We start from the raw sequence: 25,906 nt of genomic DNA, 5'->3' as shown, positions 1-25,906 counted from the left end.
GATAGGGGCCCTCCAAAAATCTTTTGGTTGTTGAGAAATTGAGAAATGAAATACTTTCCTTCTCATAGTTTAATTTCTTTAATATCAGTCCCTTGAATATTTTTGAATTTGTGCATAAATCCTACAATTTGTTATCATTTATATAAAATTCCTCCAAATTGCTTGTGTATGTTGATCAGCCAGGTTTTGCTTTAATATTTTGATATATTCCATTTGAAGATTGAGTTCACTAATAACAACATAATATATGCCATCTCATGGGTTAAATCATAAATCATAATATCAACATAATATAAATCATAAAGTGATTTTAAGTTCGGCATTGGGATTAAAAAAATCTTTTCATGGGTTAGGTTGAGTTAAATTAATCATAATTAGCACACAACAGAGAGGGGTTATTATGCTAAAGGACTCTCCTCCACCATCCCTCGGTGTTTTAAGAGCTTTTTATCTACAATCTCATAGTTACAAGCACAGACATATATCATCTTCATAGATCTTTCAATAATGTTAGTCATTCATTCCCTAATAAATTTTGGCACATCTCAGTATGCTCCTTTTCTGTTTTATGTTTCTAACCCTTTGTCAGGTGCTTTGTAATTAGATCTTTATCAATATAATTTTGTTTGTCTAAAAGAAAAAAAACCCAAAATGATCATCCTCAGGTATAATTGAGACTGATATAAAACAATTGAAGTTCTAGTTGAAGTAATCAGCAAATCCACATCTTCTACGCAGGTATCTTTTAACACATCAATCAAAATCACCAGAATAATGTATAATTGACAAAGATGCTGCTACATATGCCATCGATTTAAACATAATACAAGTACCCAAGAGAGAAAGGACACAAAAAGTCTCTACGGCATATCCCCTGAATGAGATGAGTAGGTCAGCGAAACTCATCATGGAACGCACCATGTCTAACAGTGTACGATTTCTACGTTCAGATACACCATTGAGCTGAGGTGTATAAGGAGGTGTCCATTGAGATAGAATCCCATGGTCTTTGAGGAACTAGATAAACTCTGTACTCAAGTACTCACCTCCTTGATATGATCGAAAAGACTGTACTTTTTCTAATATGGTTCTCCACTTAACTCCACTCAATAGATGCTGAGCCACCCTTGTTGTTGGTTGTACACAATTGAGTAGGCTAATGATTCATAGGACACTATGGTCAAATTTAACAGCTGCCACAGAGGGTAAGTGATGGTGAAAACTGCTAAAACAAGGAGACAAAGAAGAACAACAGGCGTACAATTTTGCCCAAATTCCTTTACCTTCCTTTCAATGACTAGTTTTGCTGGTGGCTCGAACAAGTACTTACCAGCAAGCAAACCTGGAAGAGTTTTCTATTGATAAACGAAGATTAGAAAGCACAACATGATAGAGGATCCAATGTTCTAAGAATTGTGAACGAATACTTTTTGTCAGTGGAAACAGATGACTTTGCTGTCATCTGGATTTAAATTACCTTAAACAAAAGATGTGGATCATGAAGCCAAACCATAACGAGGCAATTTACAATGTGGATCATCACACATCACATATACAATGTGTTATCAGATCCAACATAAGGTAATAAGGAAACTGTTGTAATTTAAAGTAGCACTTGAAAAGTCGACAATGATTTCCTGTATTGCATCCAATAAAACAGGCATAAATAGGTTAGATAAATCTTAGGCTGATTAATGATGGTAATTTGTAATGTTGGAATTGGAACATCAGACCAAATTAATGAACACAAGCACTGGAATTGGCTAGAAAACAAATGAAATATTGACAATCACTGGAATTTAGAATCTATTATCAAATATTTGAAACTAATTTTATTAATATTTATAGTATTGTTATCAAATTTAAAAACTTATCTAAAAAGTTCAAAGTATATTATCAAACTTTTGAACATTTAATAAATAATTTATTTCATTAGAAACATTCTTTTATCAATTTTATGAACTCAAAATTTTTTTTCTTATTAATTGTGATAAAATATCTTAAACCTACATTACAATTTAAAATCTAACACAAAATAAAAAGGATAATGTTTCATGTCTCATTTTTTACACAAAAACTTTCTTATAAACATGTCATATTCAAATATAATTCGCGAGACTCTCATGTTTTTCGACGAGAGTCAGGTTGAAGTTGATGCATTTTTAGGGATCTTCGGTATTTTTAATCTAGATTATGACAAATGAGGCTGCTCAAATCTAAAGACAAACCTAAAATAACTAAGGCTGCTTATATATATATATATATATATATATATATATATATATATATATATATATATATATATATATACCTGCAAATAAACCAAAATAGATAAATATTAACAAATTTGACTTGTAAGGCTGCTTGCACAAAGATTAAGACTGGTGCAACAATAGTCACTTCAAGTCTTTAATTAAAAATAATAATAATCTTCAATTAAATGGAGGTTACATAAATAGTTCCACATCATCACTCACTTTAGATTTTGTTTAATATAAATCCCAAATATTCAATATCATCCAAATTCCACAACAAAAAAACAACATTCCTTCACAAACAACCCAAGTAGATACTAACACAAACAATAAATCTTGTTTAAGATGTACAATATTAGTATGGAAGGAGACCATAGCACTGTTTCATATGCATCCAAATTTCAATGGGAATTTCCTGATGGACCCAAATGACAAAACACAAAATTGAAAAAAAGAAAATCTGAAATGTACTCCAATCAATCACAAAGTAATTTAGCTAACCCCAAAAAAGAATTGCTCCTTGTTGCTCTAACTATTGTCCCTTTTCCTATGCTATCCTCAGAGGTTGATGCTTGACCTTTAAACAACAAGCTTCTTTACTCCTACCTTCTCTTTGCCTAGGTAGAACATAGTGCCTTTGAAATGTCCTAAATTATGGTTTGTCCAGTAGGAGCAATTTTTTAGTCAGCCACATAGTATCATCCAGCTGCTAAAAGTTATGCATTTAATGAGTGATATATTGGTTTGAAGCTAACTGGCTACTAAAAGTGATGCCTCCAACTAGTGATACTTTGGTTTGACGAAAAGCAGAAACCTCCTTAAGAAAATTATATTATATTTACTAAACTAGATTAATCTTAATGCTGAAAACGATAGAAAATTAACACAAAATAATAAATAACAGTTCAATGTCTTTGGGCTCCCATGTCTCTGTTTATTATATAATGTTACCACTTGCTGCTCATCCTATTCCCACTACAGTAACCTAACCTTTATGGAGTCTTAGGTGCTGTTGCGCAAAGCCTTCAAGCAGTTGGAACCAAGTCGGTTTCTTCATCAATATGAATTGCTCTCAAACACATTTGACTCGTAAGTCCTGTTCTAATGAGGTTGAGGTGTTTATTGGTGTTGACTGCAAATATGATTGAAATGCTGGGGTAGCAGGTGATAAGACATGATTTGATGAATGCTAAGATACTGTTTGACACGTCCGGCCCCGACAATCTCGGGATAACAATGCATCGCATGCCAAGCCAGAATCCGTACTGATGTCGTGTTATGTCCACCACGTCAATCCATGTACAACCGACCCTCTCATGGTAGTATAAAGACCTCTATCCCGGCCTCCAAAAGGGGAGAAAAAAAAGAAAGACTACTGACTTGATCATCGAAGGGGCCCAACCTCGGAAGTCATGAATTGGCACACCCGCGACGAGTCATCGACCAATCCCCCGACTCGAGAATTCAGTTGGCTCCCGACATTAACCCGTGGACTAAGCTGTGCTGACTTATCAACCACGACACATCTGTTCCTCAACAGCAAGGATGCCGATTACCATAGTGGGGATAAGAGGAGTGCAACCAGCGAGAGGCGATGAGTTGAGCAGGGATGACAAACAAAGTGGCCATCTCCATAGATATACTCATGCTTTTGTCTTTTTTTCTTTTTTTTTTCTATGTTGGTTTTTTTTTTTTTTTTCCCTCGTAGCGTTTCTGTTTTTTTAGTTGGATAAAAGTGTCATCGACACTCTTTTTATCGATTTTTCTTATTTTCATTCATTTTCAAATTCATTCAACTAAAACAACCCATTCAATCGAACTTATTTAATCAAGCCGAAACTTATATCGGTCCAAAATAAATAATATCGAAAAAATAAATGATATTAATACATATATTTTTATGTTAACAAAAATACCAAAGAGTTATATAAAATTCATCTTAAAATTACAATTAAAATATTATTAAATATAAAATAAAAATTAAATAATATTATTTATATAATTTAAATGAATAATAATTAAAAAGGGCATACCTAATGCATAAGGACTAAATGTACACAACCTTTTCCTTAAATATTTAAACATTATTATTTATAATTCACATAAATCATAATAATATCTAAAAGAATTACAATTTCAAAAAACCTTGAGAATAACTAACAAAGGACCAAATGCCTAATTCTCCATTTTTAAGTCTTTAATTGGTATTTTTATTCATTTTAGACCTTAAAAGGTTGAATTGATGTTTTTTTTAGTTTACCCAATTTAAGGTGAGTTTACAATCACTTATGGGGTTCTATTGTTTTTTAGATTCTATTAAAAAATAATATAACCCCATTTGAAAACAGTATAGCTCACCTGTTATTTTTTTTAAAAATTCTCAAATTTTTAGAAAACTTTGAAAACAATCTATAAAGGCCTAATTGACCATTTTTTTTCATTTTAAGCCTTTTAAATAGATATTTTTATAAGTTTTAATTCAATTTGTGCCATTTTTTTTTAATTTTCCTCAATTTAAATGTGAATTTAGAACCAATTTGGATAAAAAACATTTGAATATTATATAAAAAGATTTTATGGAGTTTTGAGAATAATAAAATCTAGAGACCTGAGTTACACTATTTTTGACCAGGGTTATATTGTCTTTGGATCCTATTCAAAACTAGTGCAACTCTATAACTTATGTTTAGTTTTATCTAAAAATATCAAAATTTTTATGAAACCTTTTACAATATCTAGTGAAGCCCTAAATGACCACTTTTTCTATTTTTGGGCCTTTAAAAGATCAATTTTCAGTTGATTCAGCTATTAACAGATTGGAATTTTTTATTTTTTGATCAATTTAAGTTAATATTACAAGGTGCATTGCCAAAATTTTCATAAAACATTGGATTTAAATGATCATTTTTTTTTTTATTTTTGGACCTTTAGAGTACCTATTTTAAATTAATTAAGCTCTTAAAAGATGAATCAATTTTGGACCATTTTTTCATAAATATTAATTTTGCACTCATAAAATCTTCAATGAATCAATTTGGGTCAATAAACTCGTTTTGGTCAATAAATTCATTCGGGTTAATAAATCAATTTAGGTCAAATTCTTAAATTCTCCTTTGCCTCCTCAACCTCGTCCTCCTTTGTCTTCTCCTCCCTCTTCTTCGCCTCTTTGCTTGCAGTATTCAAACAATAAATCCATGCATTTTGATCACAAAAGAAGACCCATAACACAATGTTGATAACATTTGAGATATCAAATAAAAAATAGCATCTAGAAAGAAAATCATAAAATAAAAGGTCAAAATGCAAATTGTTTGTTAATAGTTTCCTCACCATGCACATATATTTCAATCCTCACCTTGGATGATGCTTACTATGTAAAATGGTCCTTTTTTTTCTCTAATATTGTTAAATGAGAATATGCACCATTTACACTATTCTATTCCTCCGATGATACAATAACTGATGCCCCAATTATTTTGGATTTAACTTAATGTAAGGATTTCAAATACTGGTCACATACAAGATCATTTTACTGGTTATGGAACTGCTATGGTACTTCACACCAACCTTATATCATGTGTTGTAATAGATTGACATGGCTGGATATGAAGCTTATTGTGTCTTGAGAACTAGATTTTTACAGTGGATGCTCCTTCAAGATGACTTTTTTTAAAATGAGGGATGACTTTCCTTAAATGAATCCCTTGCATCGTAAATATTATGTCATGTCGTAAGAGTCATTGGATGTTACAAGTGATAAAGTATATTTTGGGCCCAAGCCACGTTAGGATCGATGACACGTGGCGCTACAGTCAAGTAAGCAAGAGGAGCACCCCCAGGTGACAGGCCCGAGATCGTACCAAGGCGTCGCTCGGTATGTCCCACCTCGGAAAGCTCGGGACGACGCCACATGGCGTCGTTCCGCACATCCCTGGGCGGTGGCCGCACAAAGGTACCTTCTCACCTCTCGTGGACTGGTCGCTATGCCCGCGTACGATCGACCCTCATACAGTAGTATAAAAGCCTCGGGCCGGCATCCGGCCCAGGGGGAGGAAAAAAGGATCCAACCCACCACTGACTTGATCGCCGGAGGGACCAAAGTTGGAAAACACCCGACGAAGATCTTTTTTACAGAGAAGCTGCCACCCTCAGGCGAAAAACGCTGGCCCAACTCCCAGCGCCGACACGCAAAGTGGTGGTCGATCGATCTTGAAAACCAGCTCAGCCGACCGGAGACTCCTGACATTACCCCGTGGACCAGGCCGTGGCTGACTCATCAACCACGGCACATCAGTTCATCAACAACAACCATCACCTACAAAACTAGTATCATACCATGCCCACTTTGATGATCTAGGTAGTACAAATCATACCTAATAAGCTTCTACTTACGGTGATGACAAAATATTTCAGAGTATTCCAATAAACTCTTCAGTCTAGCTCATGCTCACATGGCAGGTTTGATGGACTAGGCTCTACATTTCGAGTCTGGTTGAAAATATCGACCACGAGAGGGCAAATGCTCGAGTTCCATAGACATACATGAACAAGACTTCTAAAAGTGCAACGTAGGAACAAGTGATATGGTCAATACTTTAGGACAACTAGGACTTGATAGGAATCGGCATGCAGTTTCCCAGTCAACCTGACTTGCCATGTCAACATGACATGGAGAGGAGAATAATCTTTTTTTGAAGGAATAATTCCTTATCACTTTATAAATAAGAGCAGTATCATTTAAGTTTCGATACTTCATTTTCGATCATCATGTAGGACTTGAACTGAGTTGAGCATTAAAGCATTATGAGTTTTATGAGTAAGTCATCTGCACCCTCCTCGAAGATCCAATTTTTAAGACGAGACAACCTCCAAGAAGTGGACCCAATCAGCTCAACCATGACCAATTCTACACTGCGAAAGAGCAAGGCAACTTTCCTTGTACTAATATACTAAAAGTTTGGATCCCATAACTAGAAGTGAAATCAGGAAAGATGGTTGAGGAATAAATGACCATGATCCCTTTTACCAAACATCCTTTTCTTCCTATTATTACTCATAACCATTAACTCTACCACCGTCCCCTTGCCAAATTGATAATAGATATATACTTGTATCATGGCGCCCACTATCGTAGGTTGCCACCGTCCATCTATTCTCGGCACCATTTGTGACGAGCACATCACTAGCCCACTAACCCTACAATTTATCTTTCATTGTCTCATTATTGTTCACTACCATCTACTTCTAGATTTATAGCAAAGCACCTTTTTTCCGTACCCTCACGTTGTCAATGATAACTAAAAACTCTATCACCAGTAGTGCTTCTCAAAGTTGAAACCAAAATATTTATAGTTTCCATGCGTTAAAAGACATCCTGATGGAAATCAAATCACATTTTGATGATGAACTCGGGTTCAAATTCAATTAACTTTATTGTATTATCATAAGATAACATCTTATGCAATCATGATATTATATTTTAGATTTATAATAAGTAGATAAATAAAAAGATAAAAGAAAAACTTCGATGTGAATTGGAGTCCTTGGAACTGAGTCCAAGATCTATGCCGTGCCTTCCTCTTTACTCTCTCGTAGCCTATCATTAGCAGCTCCTGTAAAAGTCCAATCTCCTTTAAGCTAACTGGCAAAAATATTAAGGTTTCGATTCAACGCAACATAAGCCATTTGGAATGACTTAGGGCTTCCTCCTTAAACCAATGGTGTTTTTTACTTACAGTACTTGTTTTTCTATTGCTTGAGCTAAGATATCACACTTGTGTTTCTTTTTTATTGCTTAGGTTGGATATCTACGAATCAATTTTTCTCATCCCCTCTCTGTCCGTTTTAGCTTTTTCTTTTATTATACACCCCTCATTCAATTCACTCATCATATTCAACATCCCCTTATGTTGTCCTACACCAATCCTTATTTTTATTTATCGTTATTCTCATTTTTATGATAATTATTGCAAGCCTTGTGCAAGTTCAATCAAACAAATTCATAGAATATGGTCCAAGCAGAATGATACCATAGGATTGTTAAAACCTAAACACTTAAATCCTTGTTTAAATAAAATAGGTTAGCTCCTTAGGATGTGTTTAGAAACAGATATATTTGAGTTACTTCGGAGAGTAGAATCCTTATTCATATTTAATTTGTTAAATTTAAAATCATCATCAAAATTATTTTTCTAGGCATTAAGAGATTTATCAAAAATAAATAGATTCTTTAATATTAAGAATCTCCTATTGAAAACTCGATAAACTTTAGAGACAGTGGAATATCCAAGAAAAATATCTTTATCGAATTTTATATTATATTTTCTTAAGGTATCCTTACCATTTAAAATAAAAAATTCATAACAAAAAATTTTAAAATACGAGATACTGTGCCTTTTATTGTTCTATAATTTATAAAGAGTTTTAGACATATGAGGTCTTATAAGAAACCTTTTTATGACATATCATATCATGTTAACAGCTTTGATCCAAAAGTATTTGGGTAGGCTATGTTTATTAAGTATGGTCTTTATCATCTCTTGTAAGCTCCTATTCTCTCTCTCCACAACTCTATTTTTTTTATAAATTTTCTAGAGTAGAGAAATTATGGTCATACCCATTTAAATAATAAAATTTTTAAAAATTATAATTTTTTCACCATCATGATCACTACAAATAGAAAAAATCATAAAACTTTTTTTATTTTAAACTTATTTATAAAACTTTATAAAATATTTAAAATAATGATTTTATATGCTAAGAAATATGTCGAAATATGTCGAAGTATATCTATTATAATTATTAACATTTACAAAAGTATATTTATTACCTCCTAGACTTGTTTATGAGGAGGTAATAAATATTTATATTTATAAAAATCATCTTAGTTGCTTTGATTGGGTTGACTTTAAGAGTTTCGGCCAAGATTGATACCTTAGGGTTAGGTCGATCATCTTAGATATCTACTTAGGGTTACATCGATCATCTTAGATTATCTTAGACCCGAGTTTTCTAGCTACTAATATTTAAACATAAATAAGTATTTCAACTAATAGATATCGGACTTCAATATTCTTGGAGACTAGACTAACATGGCATCAATCTTTCGATTCAGCTCTTCTCTGACAATCAAATACCTGTATGACTACCTCTTCCATGGCAACCAAGAAAAAGAAAATGTTGAGGGTTTTGGTACTGTTCGATCATATTATCAGAGAAGTTTACTTGGAAACACTTTGCACATCCGACGGTACTCGGGTCTTCCAATGGTTTGCATTACTTTGGAACTCATCCTTTATTAATGCCAAAGTACTTTCCTTCCAAACTCAATGTCTTCATATAGTTATACAGTATATGAATTCTCCTGCATGGGTTTTAACCGGAATTTATGCCATTGTCTCTCTTGTTTCTCAAAATTTTCTATGGAAAGCCCTTTCTTAATTCCTACTGATTTTAACTGTATCAATAGTTCTTGTGACAAATTTGGTGGCTGTTGCTTTTCCAACAATTCTTCAATTCGTATGTTTAATAGTTTTATTAAAAATACTAGTTTAATTGATCTTGGTTTCACTGGACAATGATTTACTTGATCCAACAATAGATTTGGTAATTTTGATATTTTGGTTCTGCCAATTCATCATGGTTTTGCCAATTGTGCTTGGATTAATATTTTTGGTAATTTAATTGTTAAACATATGCCTAGAAATTATTCTGATCATCATCTCCTCCTTCTACAAATTGCTAAGGTTTTTATTGCATCTAACAAATTGTTTAAATTTCAACATTTTCAGGTTGAGTATGTGGATGCACATAATATTTTTTCAAACTCTTGTAATACTACCCCTTATTAGCATATCCAACTCAAAAATCTATCTCTCTTCAAAAGAGAATATGCTAAGGAATATTTTTTAATCATATCTATACGTTCATTATTCATATATAAAATAATCCTTATATTTTAAAAAATATAGTATATAAATCCCTCCCGTCAAGTTTAAGTTAACAAACGTTAAAATCTACTTACGTGACATGCTGACTTATAATAAAATATTAATATAATAACATATATAATTTAAGTTTAAAAAAGAGTTAAGGTCTATTTTAACCCCTATAGTTTTGGTTATAGACCACTCAAACCCTTATGGTTTACTGATGCATAAAATAACCCCTATATTTTTAAAAATATAATATATAAACTCCTCCTATCAAGTTTGAGTTAATAGACATAAAAGTCACTTATATGACATACTGACTCATAATAAATTATTAATATAATGATACGTATAATTTATATTTAAAAAAAAGGTTCAGATCTAATTTAGCTCTTGTGGTTTTAGCTATGGACTACTTAAGCCCTTGTGGTATATCCATGTCTAAAATAAATCTTATATTTTAAAAAACATAACATATAAGCTTCTCTCGTCAAGTTTAAGTTAATAAACACTAGAATATACTTACATGACATACTAACTCATAATAAATTAATATAATAACATATGTAATTTAAGTTAAAAAAAACTAAGACCACCATCGATGACGGGAGGAGGCATCGTCGTGGAAGCGACCACCAATAATAGCATCAAGCCGCTGTTACCTAGTAAGGCATTGTATGCACGTAACCTTTCTCACGCTAACGACGTGCTCAGGAGCTTCTAGTCCTGCCTTAGGTGGATGTGTATCGACCAATTCGACGCTAGAGACACAGTGATCTCCTAGTCCCTCTTCCTCCTTATGAGCGTTTTCGTCCCCATCACCTCCCATTTTGTCCTCTCTTGTGTCCCCACCCATCATGCCTATGATGTGGTGGTCCATCTTTCCCTCACCTCTACCTTCGGTCTCTCATACCTCTGCCTCTCCGCCTGCGTCTGTTGCTACGATCTCTGCTTCGTCTTCTTCCTCGACAAGATAGACCTTAACTTTTTTTTTAATTTAAATTATACGTGTTATTATATTAATAATTTATTGTGAGTCAACATACCACATGCTCTAATATCTGTTAACTCAAACTTGACGAAAGTGACTTATATGTTACGGTTTTAAAAATGTATGAATTATTTTAGACGTGAGTAAACCATAAGAGCTTAAGTAGTTCATGACCCAAATCATAGGGGCTAAAATAGACTTTAATTTTTTTTTAAACTTAAATTATATATATCATTATATTAATAGTTTATTATAAATCAACTTGTAGATTCTAATATCTATTAACTCAGACTTGACAGGATGAACCTCTGCGCTATGTTTTTTAAAATATACGAGTTATTTTAGACGTGAGTAAACTATAAAGACTTAAGTAATCTAGTTAAATTCAAAATGACTAAAATTATATGCGGATGATAGATGATATATTATTTCGTTTGAGCAAAGTCTTATCGTTTCATTCTTAATATATTTCAAACCTATAAAGATTTTACTAATCAAAAGGTTAACACCTCTAAATCTGAAATTTATTTTCCTCGGGATACTAATAGAAATATGGAACAACTTAAATATGATAACTTTCCCTTTAGGTATCCTGGCACTCTCATCGCACAAGGAGAATTCGCCCTTCAACGTTTAGCGAACTTACCAAACCTTTTGTAAATAGATTTGGAACATGGCATAGCACCTTTTTGTCATGAGTTGGTAGGGTTGTGCTTATTAATTTTATTCTTTAACTCCATTCCTCTTCGTTCTCTTAGTGTCACTTGTATATCGAGTGAGATTCTTAACAATATCATTAAGATTACTAAAAACTTTCTTTGAAGTAACGAACCTAACTCTAAGGGCTTGCATATTCTGGCTTGGAACACTGTTATCTTCCCTAAAGGGGCTGGCTAGGGGTCTTGGTGTTGAGTATCTACATGTGATGAAAAATGCTTTGCATGCTAAATGCACTTGTCAATATGTTACTAATTCCAACTGCATTTGGATTAAGATGGTTTAAGCCACATATGATTTCATTAATCCTTGGGGTATCAGGTATAATATTAAAATGTGTTGAAGCCAGCATCTATCCCTATTGGCATTTGAAAATTTATTTTTATTATTATTTTAAACTTTTATCTTATATTTTAACTTGTTAATGGGTTAACTAGTAGAATGTTAGATTATGTAGCTTAATAATGTATATATTGAAGACATAATTAAATTTTGATGAAAGATAATGACCAATAGAATGAGAATTCTAAACTTGATGAAAGAGATTTAAAGTTCTCTCTCTACAAATCAACAAAGGCTTCATGACATCGGGGATATTACAATCTAATTTAACAATATCATCAAAAGATACACAATGCTATTCCTTGATCCCTAATATTATTATTAGATTTCACTGACCAAAGTTTTCCAAATTTTCTATCATCATACTAATAACCAAATGCCTTTAGAGTCCCTTAAAAATGTAATAAGGACACTATCATCCATATCGATGTTATAGGAACTATTGGACTTCACAAAATCAATAATAAGAGTTACAACTCGATGGAAAATATACATCAAGTTAGAAACCATCTTAGCACTATGATATCTCGACTCAACTAAGTCACTAGGCCCAGTTAATCTTGAATTTAAACTAAATCAGATAGTATAATATAATATAATATCGAATATGTAATATAATATAATATAATATAATTGCAGCTCATCTCAATTTCCACCATCTACAACCTTTGGGGGCAAATAAAATCGGATAATATTTAATCTATATAATCCTTAATCAGTCTTCATAATTTTTTTTAAAGGACAAATGGCGAAAATAAAATTCGAGCTTAAAATTTTACGATAGATTATCAAGATTTTTACTAGCTAAACGAGTTGATACATTCAAAAATATGTTGAATTAATTCTAAATTAGTTCTTCTTGATCTCGGCTCTGGAATATTTTCAAAAATATTTAAGATATATAATTTTCATTTATTTTCTAAAGAAGAGTTTCTTCCGAGGATAAAGAATATGCACTTCATTTTCTTTAGAAATGCTTCATATAAAAAATCTTGGGTGTAGTTGGGAAAGTAATATTAACTATGGTTATCAAGAAGAAACAACTGTTTAGAGTGATTTAAATCACCTTAATCACAACCAAAAGATGGTATAATCACCAATGGTCTAAATGCACGGCAGTTGATAGAAAAGCGGGACTGAGAGGGGGATTGATGAGCTTTGCTTATTCTTTTCTACCAAATCAATGGCTTGACCAACGCTTTCCACCTGACAATGACACTTGAGGCTGCTGCAGTCACGTACACCCTTGCTATATCTTGCTGGGCCAACCACTGCCATAAACCCTAACGATTAAGATGAATCCGCAAGGTAAGATTGAGATGAGTGTCGAATACGTCCCAGAAACACAGCCCTCAGAAACATTAAAGACCTAACATGCTTAGCTTCCTCCAAGTGGTAAAAAAATGTTCATCATTACCGGGTTTCACCGGAAGGCAGCCAACTCACTGCAGGCTACACATGTGTGTAATAGCTGTCTGACAGAGATAAATCACGCCCACAGCCAACTCACTGTGTCTTCCTTCTCTCTCTCTCTCTATCTCTTGTGATAGCAAACAAAACCGTAGTGCCTCTCCCTATCTCAGTCCCAGGGCTGGTACAGCTTGTAAGAGCGAAAGGGACATGTCATTGGAAATAGCCATAGAAGAAAAAGCAGTGTCGCTGCTAACCTCACCTAGTTCAAAGCATTCATAGCAAAGACAGATCTATGACATGCGTTCTCTCCTCACCCAACCACTTCGTTAGGCAAGACATCAGTCTCTTGCACACAGGAAAAGCAGTGGTAGGTGGTAAGACGAAGAAGAAGAAGAAGAGGAAGAAGAAGAAAAGATGAGGTTTTGTAACTCTGAGAACTATCGAGTAACTAACAAGTAACATGCAATACCTACTTGGAATAACAATGAAATGTATCGTTCTTCTCCTACCGAGTGGCGGCAACTAGGGTGGAGGTGGCGGCGGCCTGGTGGTGGTTGATCGGTCTCCAAGCTGAAGCTGTAAGCAAGCAGAGATCCTTCCATCCCAGCTTGAGCGTGCCGTTCTCCTCGACCAAGGTGTAGCCGTCGGAGGGGAACATGCCCAGGAGGAGGGTGGCCTGGGCTGCTGCATTGCCTGCGAGCGAGACCCCACGGAAGCCAGACTGACTAAGCTTCTCCCTCCAGTTGCTGAACTTGACCTCGCCGGTGCGCGCCGGGCCACCCACGGCGAGCACGTTGCGGATCTCCCGAGACAGCAGCTGCTGCTCGACAATGTGCCGTTCCTGGCTGTCCTCGCCGTAGCTGGCTCCGAGCGAATCGAAGAGGGCCGAGTAGTAGTGGATCGCCTCCACGAACCGAGCCAAGAAAGAACCGGCTTGGCTGAGATCTTGCTCCACCATTGTTACAACCTTGGGTGCCAACCTACACACCCACGATCACATGCAAATTAATTAATGTTGTTCCTAAATCGACCGTCTTCATCGTCACTACTTTTAAAAGTAACGATAATGATTAATGGACGAAAAGGAAGAGAGGAGAAAAAGAGTCTGCAGAGAAGACATGAGCAACTCAAAAGCCTCTCAATCAATCTCTGTTAACCAACCGGCCTCCAACGACGTCGTCTCTTCTTCCACGAGTGACGGAAAGTTGTCTGATTAGTATTACATTTGACTTTGGACAAACCAAAGCTAAAGAATATTAAACATTGTTCTTTGACAACTATTAACTTCTTCTTTGTCGAAGCTGTAAAGATGCATTTTCGAAGAAAAAGTATTATCACGGGAGACGAGAAAGACATATCTCGGATTGAAGCCAAGGAGCTTTCACGGAGGATGGAAGGTAATGAATACAAAGTAGTTATAGTTAGTCCTTCAAAGCAAGTCTGAATCTCACAGCAGGAGGAGAAGCGGAATAAGATCATGTGAAGTGTGAGGAAGAGAAGAGAGGAAAAAATAAGAGCCAAGTGCAGCCAGTTCGTTCTGTTTTCAAGCTCAGTAGTAGTAGTAGTAGCTATTGCACTAAAAGAACAAAGGGATTGAAGAGGAGAAAAAGAAGCAAGCTACAAGCATTGCGAAGGAGACTGCGCATCTACCTTTGGAGAAGCCAGAGAGTGTTGGTGTCCGAACCGGTGACGTCGTAGAGCGAGTGGTGCAGCCAGTGCACCGCGAGGGCCTCACGGCGGGACACGCCGAGGCGCTCGGGGTCCAGGTTGCCGACCTTCTCGGCAACTGGAACGAACTCGAAGGGGAGGCCGAGCGTCTCGGCGAAGTCGGAAAGGCGCTTGCCAGTGGCCTCGAGAGCGTCCATGGAGGATCCGAGGCCGGTGAGGCGCACCCGCGGAGGGCCGCCGGGGCGGGAGGCCAGGATGTGGAAGAGGCCCGGCCACTGGAGGCCCTGCATGATGTCGAAATCGATGATGTGAACACGGTCCTCCCGCTCGAACGCCTCCTGTATCGCCTGGTTGGCCGTGAAGTGGGAGAACTTTACGAAGGGGCTGATACCGTTGAAAACCTGGAAGGCGGAGGCCAGACGGTGGCGGTGGGGCACGGTCGGAAGCGGCGCGTACAGGCCCAGGCACGAGCTCACCAGACGAGCCGACATTGCCTCCGAGAAGTAGGCAGCAACGCGCTGAGCCGACGTGCCGAAGGGGGTCGACAGCTCCGAGATCTCCAGTAGCAACCGGTTCGCCTCCTCCAAGTTGTCGGCGGCTACCGCTTCCGCGCAGTGGAGCAGGAGCGTCAGCAGGTGGAGGCCCTCCTCGTCCCTCTTCCTCTGTTGCATCTCTTCCCTCTTCCTCGCGGCCGCTGCCGCTGCCGCTGAGGCAGCCGCCGTCGCCGCCGTTGCCTCGTCCGAGGAAACGGAGGTGGAACTCCTTTGAGGTTGAGGTTGGGGTTGTGGTTGCTGTTGTGGCTGCGGGTTCTGTTGTGCGCTTTGGAGGCGGCTTGTTGGTTCTTCCCATCCGCCGCCAGCAACTGCTGGGGCGAATGTGAAGGGCGGCGCCTGGTTGGCTCGTTTCGGTGCTTGTACTGTCTCCGGCAGCGGCGGAGCCACCCTAGTGTCCCTCCGCCGTTTGTCGGAGGGATCCAGCGCTGCGCTATTGGGAAGCGAGTGCAGTGCTGCGGCCGGCGATGGGTCGGATGAGAGCGACTGGAGTCGGAACTCTAGGAGGGCCGCCAAGCCTGGGTTGCATGGGTGTACTATCTCGCGGACGCTGTTAACTATCTGAGGGATGGAAACCTCCCCGCCGGCGGAGCTATTAATGATATCGCGGATAATCCCGTCCACCCAAGCGGTGCCTACCCCGGCATCATCGGAGCTCCCACCACCACCGCCGATGGCAGAGGCAGAAACAAGCTGCAGTCCCTCTGCGTTCGAAGAAGGCAAAGCAATACGATCATCATCGGGCGGAAAGAGGGGCAAGCCTGAGAACCCACAGACGGCCAGCGAAGGAAGAGCTGGAGGCGGAGGAGCAGGCAAAGACGGTAGAAGGCCAGGCGGAGTACTACTAGTAGTAACTGGCAACAAAACGGAAGCAGCGGCGCTTTGTTGGCCGACGTCAACGGGAAGCGTCGAAGGCGGATTGAACAGTGGAGAGGGCTGGCCGGGGAGGACATCCCCTAGGAACGTAGGATTGGCGGAGGAAGAGGAGGAGGCACCGGTTGTGGTGCGGCGAGAGAGGCGAGCAGGGCCGTATGGAGAGTCGGACTGGAGGTCGAGCTCCGAAGCCAGCCTCTTCCTCACCATCTTATCTTGTTCCTCCTCCTCCTGCTGCTGCTGCTGCTGCTGCTGCTGGAGATAGAGGAGTTGCAGAAGCTGTTCCTCCTGCTGATGCTGTTGCTGACGAAAATAATGGAACTGCTGAGGAGGCAACAACAGTAGTGGTTGGAGGGGAGGAAGTGGAGAAGAGTTGGCTCTAATAAGAGAGGAGGAGGAGGAGGAGGAGCAGTTGGAGTTGGGCTGATCAGCGGAGGAGGGAGACGAGTCATGAGCTGGGGGAGGGAAGAGAAGGAAAGAGGTGGAGGCCATCAGAAAAAACAAGGGGAAGAAGCTCTCCGCATGCCAGTGGATGGACTCGGCGAAGGAGAGCGAGCCAAAGGGTAAAGGCAGCTGAGATCGTAACAGCAGCAACTCCTACTACAGCCGCAGCAGCAGCAGTGGTGTTAGTAGTAGGAGGAGGAGGATAGCAACAACAGCAATAACCACAGCAATAATTAGAGTTATAGGGTGGTGGCAAGGGAGAGAGGCCGAGACAGAGGGGTTGCATCTCCTTGGGTTCTGCTCAAGCGCAGGGTTGCTACAAGGAGATAACAGCGGGGGGATTCGGACATCGGCGCTCGGATTCGATTCCGTGGTCTGTCTTCTCCACAACAACACACCAAAACAGCTCTCGCTCTCTCTCTCTCCCCCTCTCTCTCTCTCTCTCTCTCTCTCGTACAGAAAACACCACACACCACACACCAAACAAACACAAGCAGCATAAGCACGAAGTAATATTTATGTCGACCTTTTTGCTTGGGGGATGGAGTCATTTTGTGGTTACACGGGCGCCCTTTGCTTTTGACCTGGGGTGGTTAATGTTGGTTGGAGTGTGGGCCGAGGTGTGCCTAGTAATAAACAAGTGTGGGCCGAGGTGATGGTGGTGGGGTTGCTTGGGCTGGGAGGGAAGCTCCTTTTTTGCTTCCAATGAAAAGCTGCTCGATTGCTCTATCTTCTTTGTGGTTGGAGTTTGAAACAAATTCTTGCAGCCCTTTTTTCCGCGCAGTGATTCAGGAATCCTGATGCTCTCTTGTTACGGAATTGTCTTTTCTTTTTCTTTTTCCCTTTACCTTCTTCTCCCAATCATAATTAACTTTATGGATGTTTTTATTGGGTAAGAGTGAAGTTTTCCATCATCACCTCAGTATGGTCTATTAAATTTGGCATCCAATTAGTCTTATGGCCTACAGAAATTTGTCTTGCTTAGGGCATATCTCCTATCATTAACAACTATTTCTCACATATCTGCATTTACATCAGAGGTGGGGGTAAAACAAACATGATCGGCAAGTATTATATAAACTTCCATTGCATTACTGTGCTTGACGTGAAGATTTCTTCTAAGGGTTCTACAAAACATGATTACCTTATAACTAAGCTAATGTTGATCATTACATTATTGTAGTTGAAGGATTATCGGCACGTAATTTATGCTTCTTGTTACGGTTATGTTTTATATTCCGTTTTACATGGCTTATGGTTCTTTCTTACTACTACAGTAATCTCCTATTACTGTTGTACATGTTTTCAAAATATTTACCTTAGTCTAGACACCATTCTGTATGAAGGATGAAATGATCTAAGTGCTTGTTTTATATGGTATTTGATATCTGATAGATAATTTGCATAGTTGACACATAAGACCCAACTAATTCTCCATCCACCTACGTGTACAAAGAGTCATACAAACACAAACTTCTTTCTTATTTATTATGATACTAAAGAGAAACATAAACTTCCATTTATCCATTTATGATAAGGAGGACAATAACAAATGTTAGAGATAGATGTCGTTGATGTATGTATCAACATGATGTGATCTTGATCTGTATGTGAGGAGTCGTCTGGGGAAGAGCGAGGTTTCTCTAGCCTTATCCTTGCATAAAGACTAAGGTCGGAAGGAATTTTTCGAGTTGGCCCCTCCGATATTTAAATTATTACTTGGTTATACACACACCTCTCTCCTGATATTATGGACATATTTTTATACTAACCTTAGGGGGGGGAGGATATCCTGTGAAGGTCCTATGAACGAGGTAGTATGTAACTGATTTGAACTGTATTTTGACTCACGTGCTTTGGGCACCTTTCCGACTTATTTTCCCACCGTAATAGATTTCCTCTTACGTTTGTCGAGCATGCTTGACTCATGCGCTTTAGGCACCTTCCTAGCTTATTTTCTCATCATAGTGGATTTCTTCTTATGCAGGTTGAGCATGCTCGACTCTCACGTTTTGGGCGCCTTCTTGGCTTGTTTTCCTATCGTAGTAGATTTCTTTTTATGTGGGTCGGGCATGCTCGACTCACGCGCATTGGGGCAACCTTCTTAGCCAGTTTTCCTATCATAGCATATTTCTTCTTATGCAGGTCGAGCGTGCTCGACTCACGCATTTTGGAGCACCTTCCTGGCCTGTTTTCCCACCATAGAGTATTTCCTCTTACACGGGTCGAGCGTGGCCAACTCACGGTTTGGCGGAATGATCCCGAGTAGTTATTCTATCTTAGTCGTGAAAGGTAATTTTGTAGGGAGTGAGAAGCTACCTTATCTTGATTGAGGTCAACATAGTCATTTTCTAGTTCCCACAAATAATGCTAGGAGTATCTTTTCATACTCTCCTAAACTAGTGTTTACTAAATGAAGCGAAGAAAGAAAAGAGAGAGAGAGAGAGAGAGAGAAAGAGAGAGAGAGAGGCATCTCGAGGGAGACTCCTCGATCACCTTTTTAATGCTGGAGGAGAGAGGCGAACTCCTTATATTTTCCTCAGTTAGCGCCCTAGCGACGGGGGGATTTTCCTAGATTCTCCAGCACCTTTAGTAGCAGATAGGATATTTTTATATTTTTTATGTGTTTTGTAGTACCATCATTACATGATAACCTTGTTGGATTGGGTCTGGGATACTAGTGTCGTCATCAACTAACAAACTCGAAACAATGTCGATCTTTGGGCAGAGGTCGAGAAGTTGAGGAAGGCAGGAGTTGATCCTCCTGTTACTATTCTAGCCGAGACAAGGGCTTAAGGTGACCAATTAGCTCAGAGGTTGGAGGAGACTAAGCGAGAGTTTGCCACCCTAACCCATTTTGGAGAGTATCTAGGACAACAACCTAGTCATGGAGGAGAAGCTATTAGGACTGAGCCTGAGAAGGTCCATACCCCATTGAGCGAATGGCCACCTATAATCGATCGAGCTCAAGGGGACTACTAATTATTGTGGTACTTGGGCGAATTCCTAACACCTGCAACACTTTCTTATTTATTATGACACGAAAGAGAAACACAAACTTCCATTTGTCCCTTTATAATAAGGAGGACAATAACAAATGTTAGAGATAGATGTCATTGATGTATGCATCAGCACGACATTGCCTTGATCTGTATGTGAGGAGTCGTCTGAGATAGAGCGGGGTTTCTCCAGCCTTATCCCTGCACTATTGATTATCGAACTCATTTAGCTCTATAGACCATTTGAGTAATCACCCTAAAATGTCATACCAAGATAAAACCCAATGAAGTGGTTGATTGGTGATAACCTATATGATGTGCACCTGAAAATAGGGATAGAGCTTTCTCACCATGAGTACTAGCATAAATGCTAGTTGCTCTATAGGCGGGTATCACTCTTCGGGTCCACTCAAGACATGACTGATATAGTAAATGGGCCTTTGACTCCTTGCGTTGTCTTGGACTAGGATGAAGCTGATAGCCAAGTTGGTAACAGCGAGGTAGAGACTAAGGATTGCTCCCGAGGTGGAGGTCAACTACGACAATCAAGTAAGGTGGTACTTTAATCTCTCAAAGGCCTCTCGACATTTCTAAGTCCATATGATACCTTTCGAGTTTTTAAGGGCTTGAAAAAAAGGTTGCCATTTGTTGTCGGATCAGGACAAGAATTGACTCAAAGCTGCCATTCGCCCTATTAGTAATTGGACTTTATTAACCAAGGTGGACGTATTTCCAATATGGCTTGTACTTTTTTTTGGTTTCATATGTCTCTCTTTGATGCATAATGAACATAGGAATTTTCCTAAACTCACCCCAAAAGCATATTTGGTTGAATTGAAATGCATATTGTGTCTCTTAAGGATTTAAAAGGTCTTTGCAAGGTATGTTAAATGTGAGTCGACCATTCTATATTTAACTATCATGTCATCTATATATACTTCAACATTCCTCCCGATCTAGTGCTTGAAGATCTTATTCATCATCCTTTGGTATATTGCTCCTATATTCTTCAACCCGAGTGACATGACTTGGTAGCAGTATATCCCTCGGTTTGTGGTGAAGGATGTATGTTCCCGATCTTATTATACTATTCTTATCTAGTTGTACCCAAAAAATGCATCCATGAAAGTAATGAGTTCATGCCCCAAGGTGGCGTCAACTAGTTGGTCCACCTATGGGAGAGGATAGTTATCTTTTAGACATGCTTTGTTGAGATTGCTATAGTTTGCATACATCCTTTAGTTTCTATTTGCTCCTTGACAAGTACAACATTGGTGAGCCACTGCAGGTATTACACCTCGACAATAAACCATACTACTAGTAGTTTGTTGATTTTATTGCTAATAGTTTGTTAGCATTCGAGGGCAAATTTGCAAGGCCTCTGTTTGACTAGTCGAGCTGTGGGAGCAATGTTCAAATGATGTTGAGTCACATTCGAATCAATTCCCAACATGTCCTTTGATGACCATGTGGACACCTTAGCATTCTTGAGCAAATTGATAAGTTGTACTCTCTTCTCATTGGGCAACATTAAGCTTATTTTGATGACTCAATTAGGGCAAGCCTTATCTAGGGGTGTTTCGATTAATTATTCTATCGGTTTCGAGTGTGGAAAGGGTTTAGTGAAGTCTCTTAGGTCCGTAGGTGGTGCTTCAGATCGGACCTTCTTAGGTAAGGAGATAGTCATGAGATAGCACTATCGGGATTCCCTTGGGTTACTCCTTAATTCGCTAATGTTGGTGCTAGTTGAGAATTTCATCATCATGTGATAGATCAACATGACTATCTATATTCTATTCAACATAGGTCAAGCTATAATGGTGTTATATGCTGAGGGGATGTTAACCACAATGAATTTGATCATAATTATCTTCGAGCATGGTTCATCCCCAAATGTGACATGTAGGTTTATGGTCCGAAGGGGGGGGAATTAAGTCATTAGTAAATCTCGTCAATAAGGAAGTCATGGGGGTGAGATCATTAGCCGAGAGCCTAAGTTTTTTAAAAATATCAATCATGACCCTTTTTTACTCGAGTATTAATCATCCTTACGGAGACCACTAGAGCATCATTATGGTTTGGGTCAAATCATTATCTCCTCTCTGAAAGTTATTTTATGTTCACCTTTGGTCCTAAAGCACTTGCTAATGATAGCTCGAGCATAAGTTTTACGACCTGATATGTTATCTCCTCTTGAGGTCGGGCCACTAACTAAAACATCTATTTGTCTTTCGACCAGCTCTTGAGGTTAGGGTGATGACTTTTGACGTTTCTGGATGAACTACTGAAGGTGTCCTTGTTGAATCCCGAATTTTGATGATGAAATTAATTGATTAGTTTATGGACTAATAAATGTTTAAGATAAGTGACGTAAGAGAAAATTCGATCATATAAAGGCAAATCGGAGAATCAAACATTGGGTCGGAGAGCATCATGTCAAAGTTCGGGCATCGAGCCAGAAGGATCGGGCATTATGCCAAGAAGATCGGATGTTGTGGGAGAACAATATAATGATGGACACTATAGGTAATACATCGAAGGAAAGGATGATGCGTCAGAAGTTCAAATGAAGTATCGGATGAATAGATGATATGTTGGACACTATAGGTTTCATGATTGTAATTGTTAAGTCTTAATTGAAGTTGTTAAGTGTCTAATTGAGTTGATTTTGGAGCATAAACATGCCAACTTAATTATGAGCCTATTGGGCTTGAACCAATGCTGAATTGGACCTATTGAAAGTCTAATTCAGTAACCTGGAGTTAGGCTAGGCGATGGTACTATTTGGTAGGTGGTCGTATCGCCAGAGTCCAAGTTCTTAAGCTATCAAGCGGTGGTACTGGCCAAGCAGGCGGTGGTACCGCCCAAGTAGGTGATGGTACCACTAGAGCCTGGGTTCCTAGGTTGTTAAGCGGTGGTACCACCCAGTTAGGTGATGGTACCACTAGATTATCAAGCAGTAGTACCGCCCAAGTAGGTAGTGGTATCACTAGAGCCCTGGTTCCCAGGCTCTATTAGGTGATAGTACCACTCGGCACAAGCGATAGTACCGTTAGTACCTCGAAAACTCAAGATTTAAATTTTTGGCTCCATTTTTAAAGTCATTTGAAGTCTATAAATACCCTACTCATACTTGCTTGGTAAAAGCATAAAAACTTATGATTTTAAGTGTGTAAGCTCTCTTGAAAAGTGTTGAGTTTCTTCCTCCTTGAGTTTCGAAGTCATTCTAAGGAAGGTGTGAGATTTTGTTGTGAAAGAGAAGTGTGAGGGTTCTCTCCTAAGTTTGTGAAAAGGTGAAAGAGTTATAACAATGGTAGTTGATTTTTACTCATTAAAAAAAAAGATCGATAGTGAAAGCGATGGCCTCAAGGGAAGAGGAATCAGGAGTAGACATAGGTCGGGATGACCAAACCACTATAAATCTGGTTTGCATTTCTCTTTATGCTTTTCCTTGCTATTATTGCTCACTACCCTTAGTCACATTCAAAGTTAAATACATTTTCGATATATATTTTTCGATCAAACTTTTAAATCGAAATTTTATTTCAAAAGTACTAATTTACCCACTCCTCTTAGGGCCTTTACGATCTTAACAATTTGGTACTAGAGCTTAGTTTTCTCAATTAGATTAACACCTAAGAGAGATTTAATGATTTTTTTTTGTAATCAAGATGGTCACTCTATCACTCATCCTCCTATGTTTAATGGGGTGGACTACACGTATTGAAAAATACAAATGTGGATTTTTTTTGCTTTATATGGATTTTGATCTATAGAATGTTGTTAAGTTTGGTTTTCAAAATCCTCTAAACCAATGAATGAATGAAATGAACTTAAGAAGAATATATTTTCTTTAAATGTTAAAGCTATGAATGGTTTATATTGTGCTTTAGACAAAAAAAAATTTTAATTGTATTTTAAAAACTGTACATGATATTTGACACACACTTAAGTTACTCATAAAGGTACAAATAGAGTAAAAGAATATAAAATTAATTTTTTGGTACATAGTTATGAATTATTTAGAATGAAACCAAGTGAAATCATTGATGACATGTACACTCATGAATGTAGTCAATGGTTTAAAAGCTCTTAAGAAATGTTATACTAATTTTAAATTAGTTAATAAAATTTTAAGATCTCTTCCAAAAAGTTGAGATCCAAAGATAACTACAATTCAAGAAACAAAGGACTTGAACAAATTTCTTCTTCAAGAACTCATAAGATCATTAATAACCTATGAAATGACTTACTAGGCACATGACGAATATGAGGAAAACCTTCCAAAGAACAAGAATGATATTACACTTAGAACCAAAGAAGACAACTTAGTGAAAGCTCAAGTGATAATGATGACTTAACACTCCTCATAAGAAAATTTTAAAAAATATAAAAATAAACAAAACAAATTATGTAAGACAAGAATCAATAAAAATGAACTTATAAAGGATACAATTATTTGTTATTAATGTAAAAGGCCAAGACACTTTAAAAATGAGTGTCCACAACTAAAAAAAAAGGTGCTAACACAAAATAAGAAGAAAGTATTTAAGGTAACATGGGATGAACTAAGTGGATCAGAAGATGAAGAGCAAACCAATAAAGACGAAATAGCGAACTACGCATTAATGGCTTTCAACAACGAGGTATGTGACTCACGTGAAATATCCTTATCTTATGATAAATTACTTGATGCATTTCATGATTTATATGATGAAATTATAATAATTGGTAAGAATTATAAATTACTAAAAAATGATTATGTATACCGTTTTAGTGAATTTGATAAATTAAAAAATAAGTATGGCAATTGCTTATTAATATTTTACACCAAATGTGAAAAGTTAGACTCATTCAAAAAGAAAAATATGTTATTACAACAAATATTAAAAAAAATAAATTAAAAATAAATCATTAAACATGATTCTTGCTAACAAAAGTTATGTATACAGAAATGACGGAATCAACTTTGTGAGTAGTAACACTCAACAAAACCAATTACATTTGTAAATGGACCTATAATATATGTTCCCTCTAAAGTTAAATGTAATTTTTGTGGAAGATGTGGTCATTATGTTTATACATGTTTATTGAAAAAATATAGCTCTTATAAATTAGTTTAGATTCCTAAAGGAACCATAAATAATTTAATGTTAAAAGTCAAGAAAGGTAGATCTAACCATGAAGGACTCAGAGTTAAATATGTACCTAAAGCAAACCCTTATTTCTTGTAGATATGTCTCTAATCGAAAGTTAAGAGCAAGAAATAGTATCTTGATAGTGGATGCTCAATGCAAATGATCGGAGATCCAACATATTTCTTAAATTTCACTAGCCAAAATGGAAGATATATCACCTTCGGAGACAGCAACTGAGGAAAAATTATCGTCAAAGGAAATATAGGTAATAAATCAAATCTTTTGATTGAAGATGTTCTATTAACATATGACTTAAAACATAACATACTAAGTATTAGTCAATTGTGTGATAAGGGATATAATATTAAATTTGAATCTAATGCTTGTATTATAGAGATACCACATAAAAATAAATCTATGATTACCTTAATAAGCAATAATGTGTATACTATTGATCTTGATGATTTTTATGATAAAACTTATTTTTGGTTTTAAATGATAATGCATGAATTTGACATAGGAGATTAGGTCATACAAGTATGAAATTGATATCACAAATTGAAACTAAATAACTTGTAAGAGGA

At 37.4% G+C, this 25,906-nt stretch overlaps 1 protein-coding gene across 1 annotated transcript; it reads right to left on the bottom strand.

The window, feature by feature from the left end:
* Window positions 1-13,892: 13,892 nt before the first annotated feature.
* Window positions 13,893-17,575, bottom strand: LOC135612852 (protein SCARECROW 2-like). Its single transcript, XM_065109597.1, has 2 exons — window positions 15,300-17,575; window positions 13,893-14,629 (listed from the first exon to the last, which is right to left on the bottom strand). The coding sequence occupies exons 1-2, from the start codon at window positions 17,231-17,233 to the stop codon at window positions 14,155-14,157; spliced, it is 2,409 nt and encodes an 802-aa protein (XP_064965669.1). The 5' UTR covers window positions 17,234-17,575; the 3' UTR covers window positions 13,893-14,154.
* Between the last annotated feature and the right edge of the window lie 8,331 nt (window positions 17,576-25,906).

Source organism: Musa acuminata, chromosome BXJ2-5 (assembly GCF_036884655.1).
Source record: "Musa acuminata AAA Group cultivar baxijiao chromosome BXJ2-5, Cavendish_Baxijiao_AAA, whole genome shotgun sequence".
NCBI classification, from domain to species: domain Eukaryota; kingdom Viridiplantae; phylum Streptophyta; class Magnoliopsida; order Zingiberales; family Musaceae; genus Musa; species Musa acuminata.
Note: the sequence above shows the minus strand (reverse complement) of the source record. Positions and strands in the feature narration are given on the sequence as shown.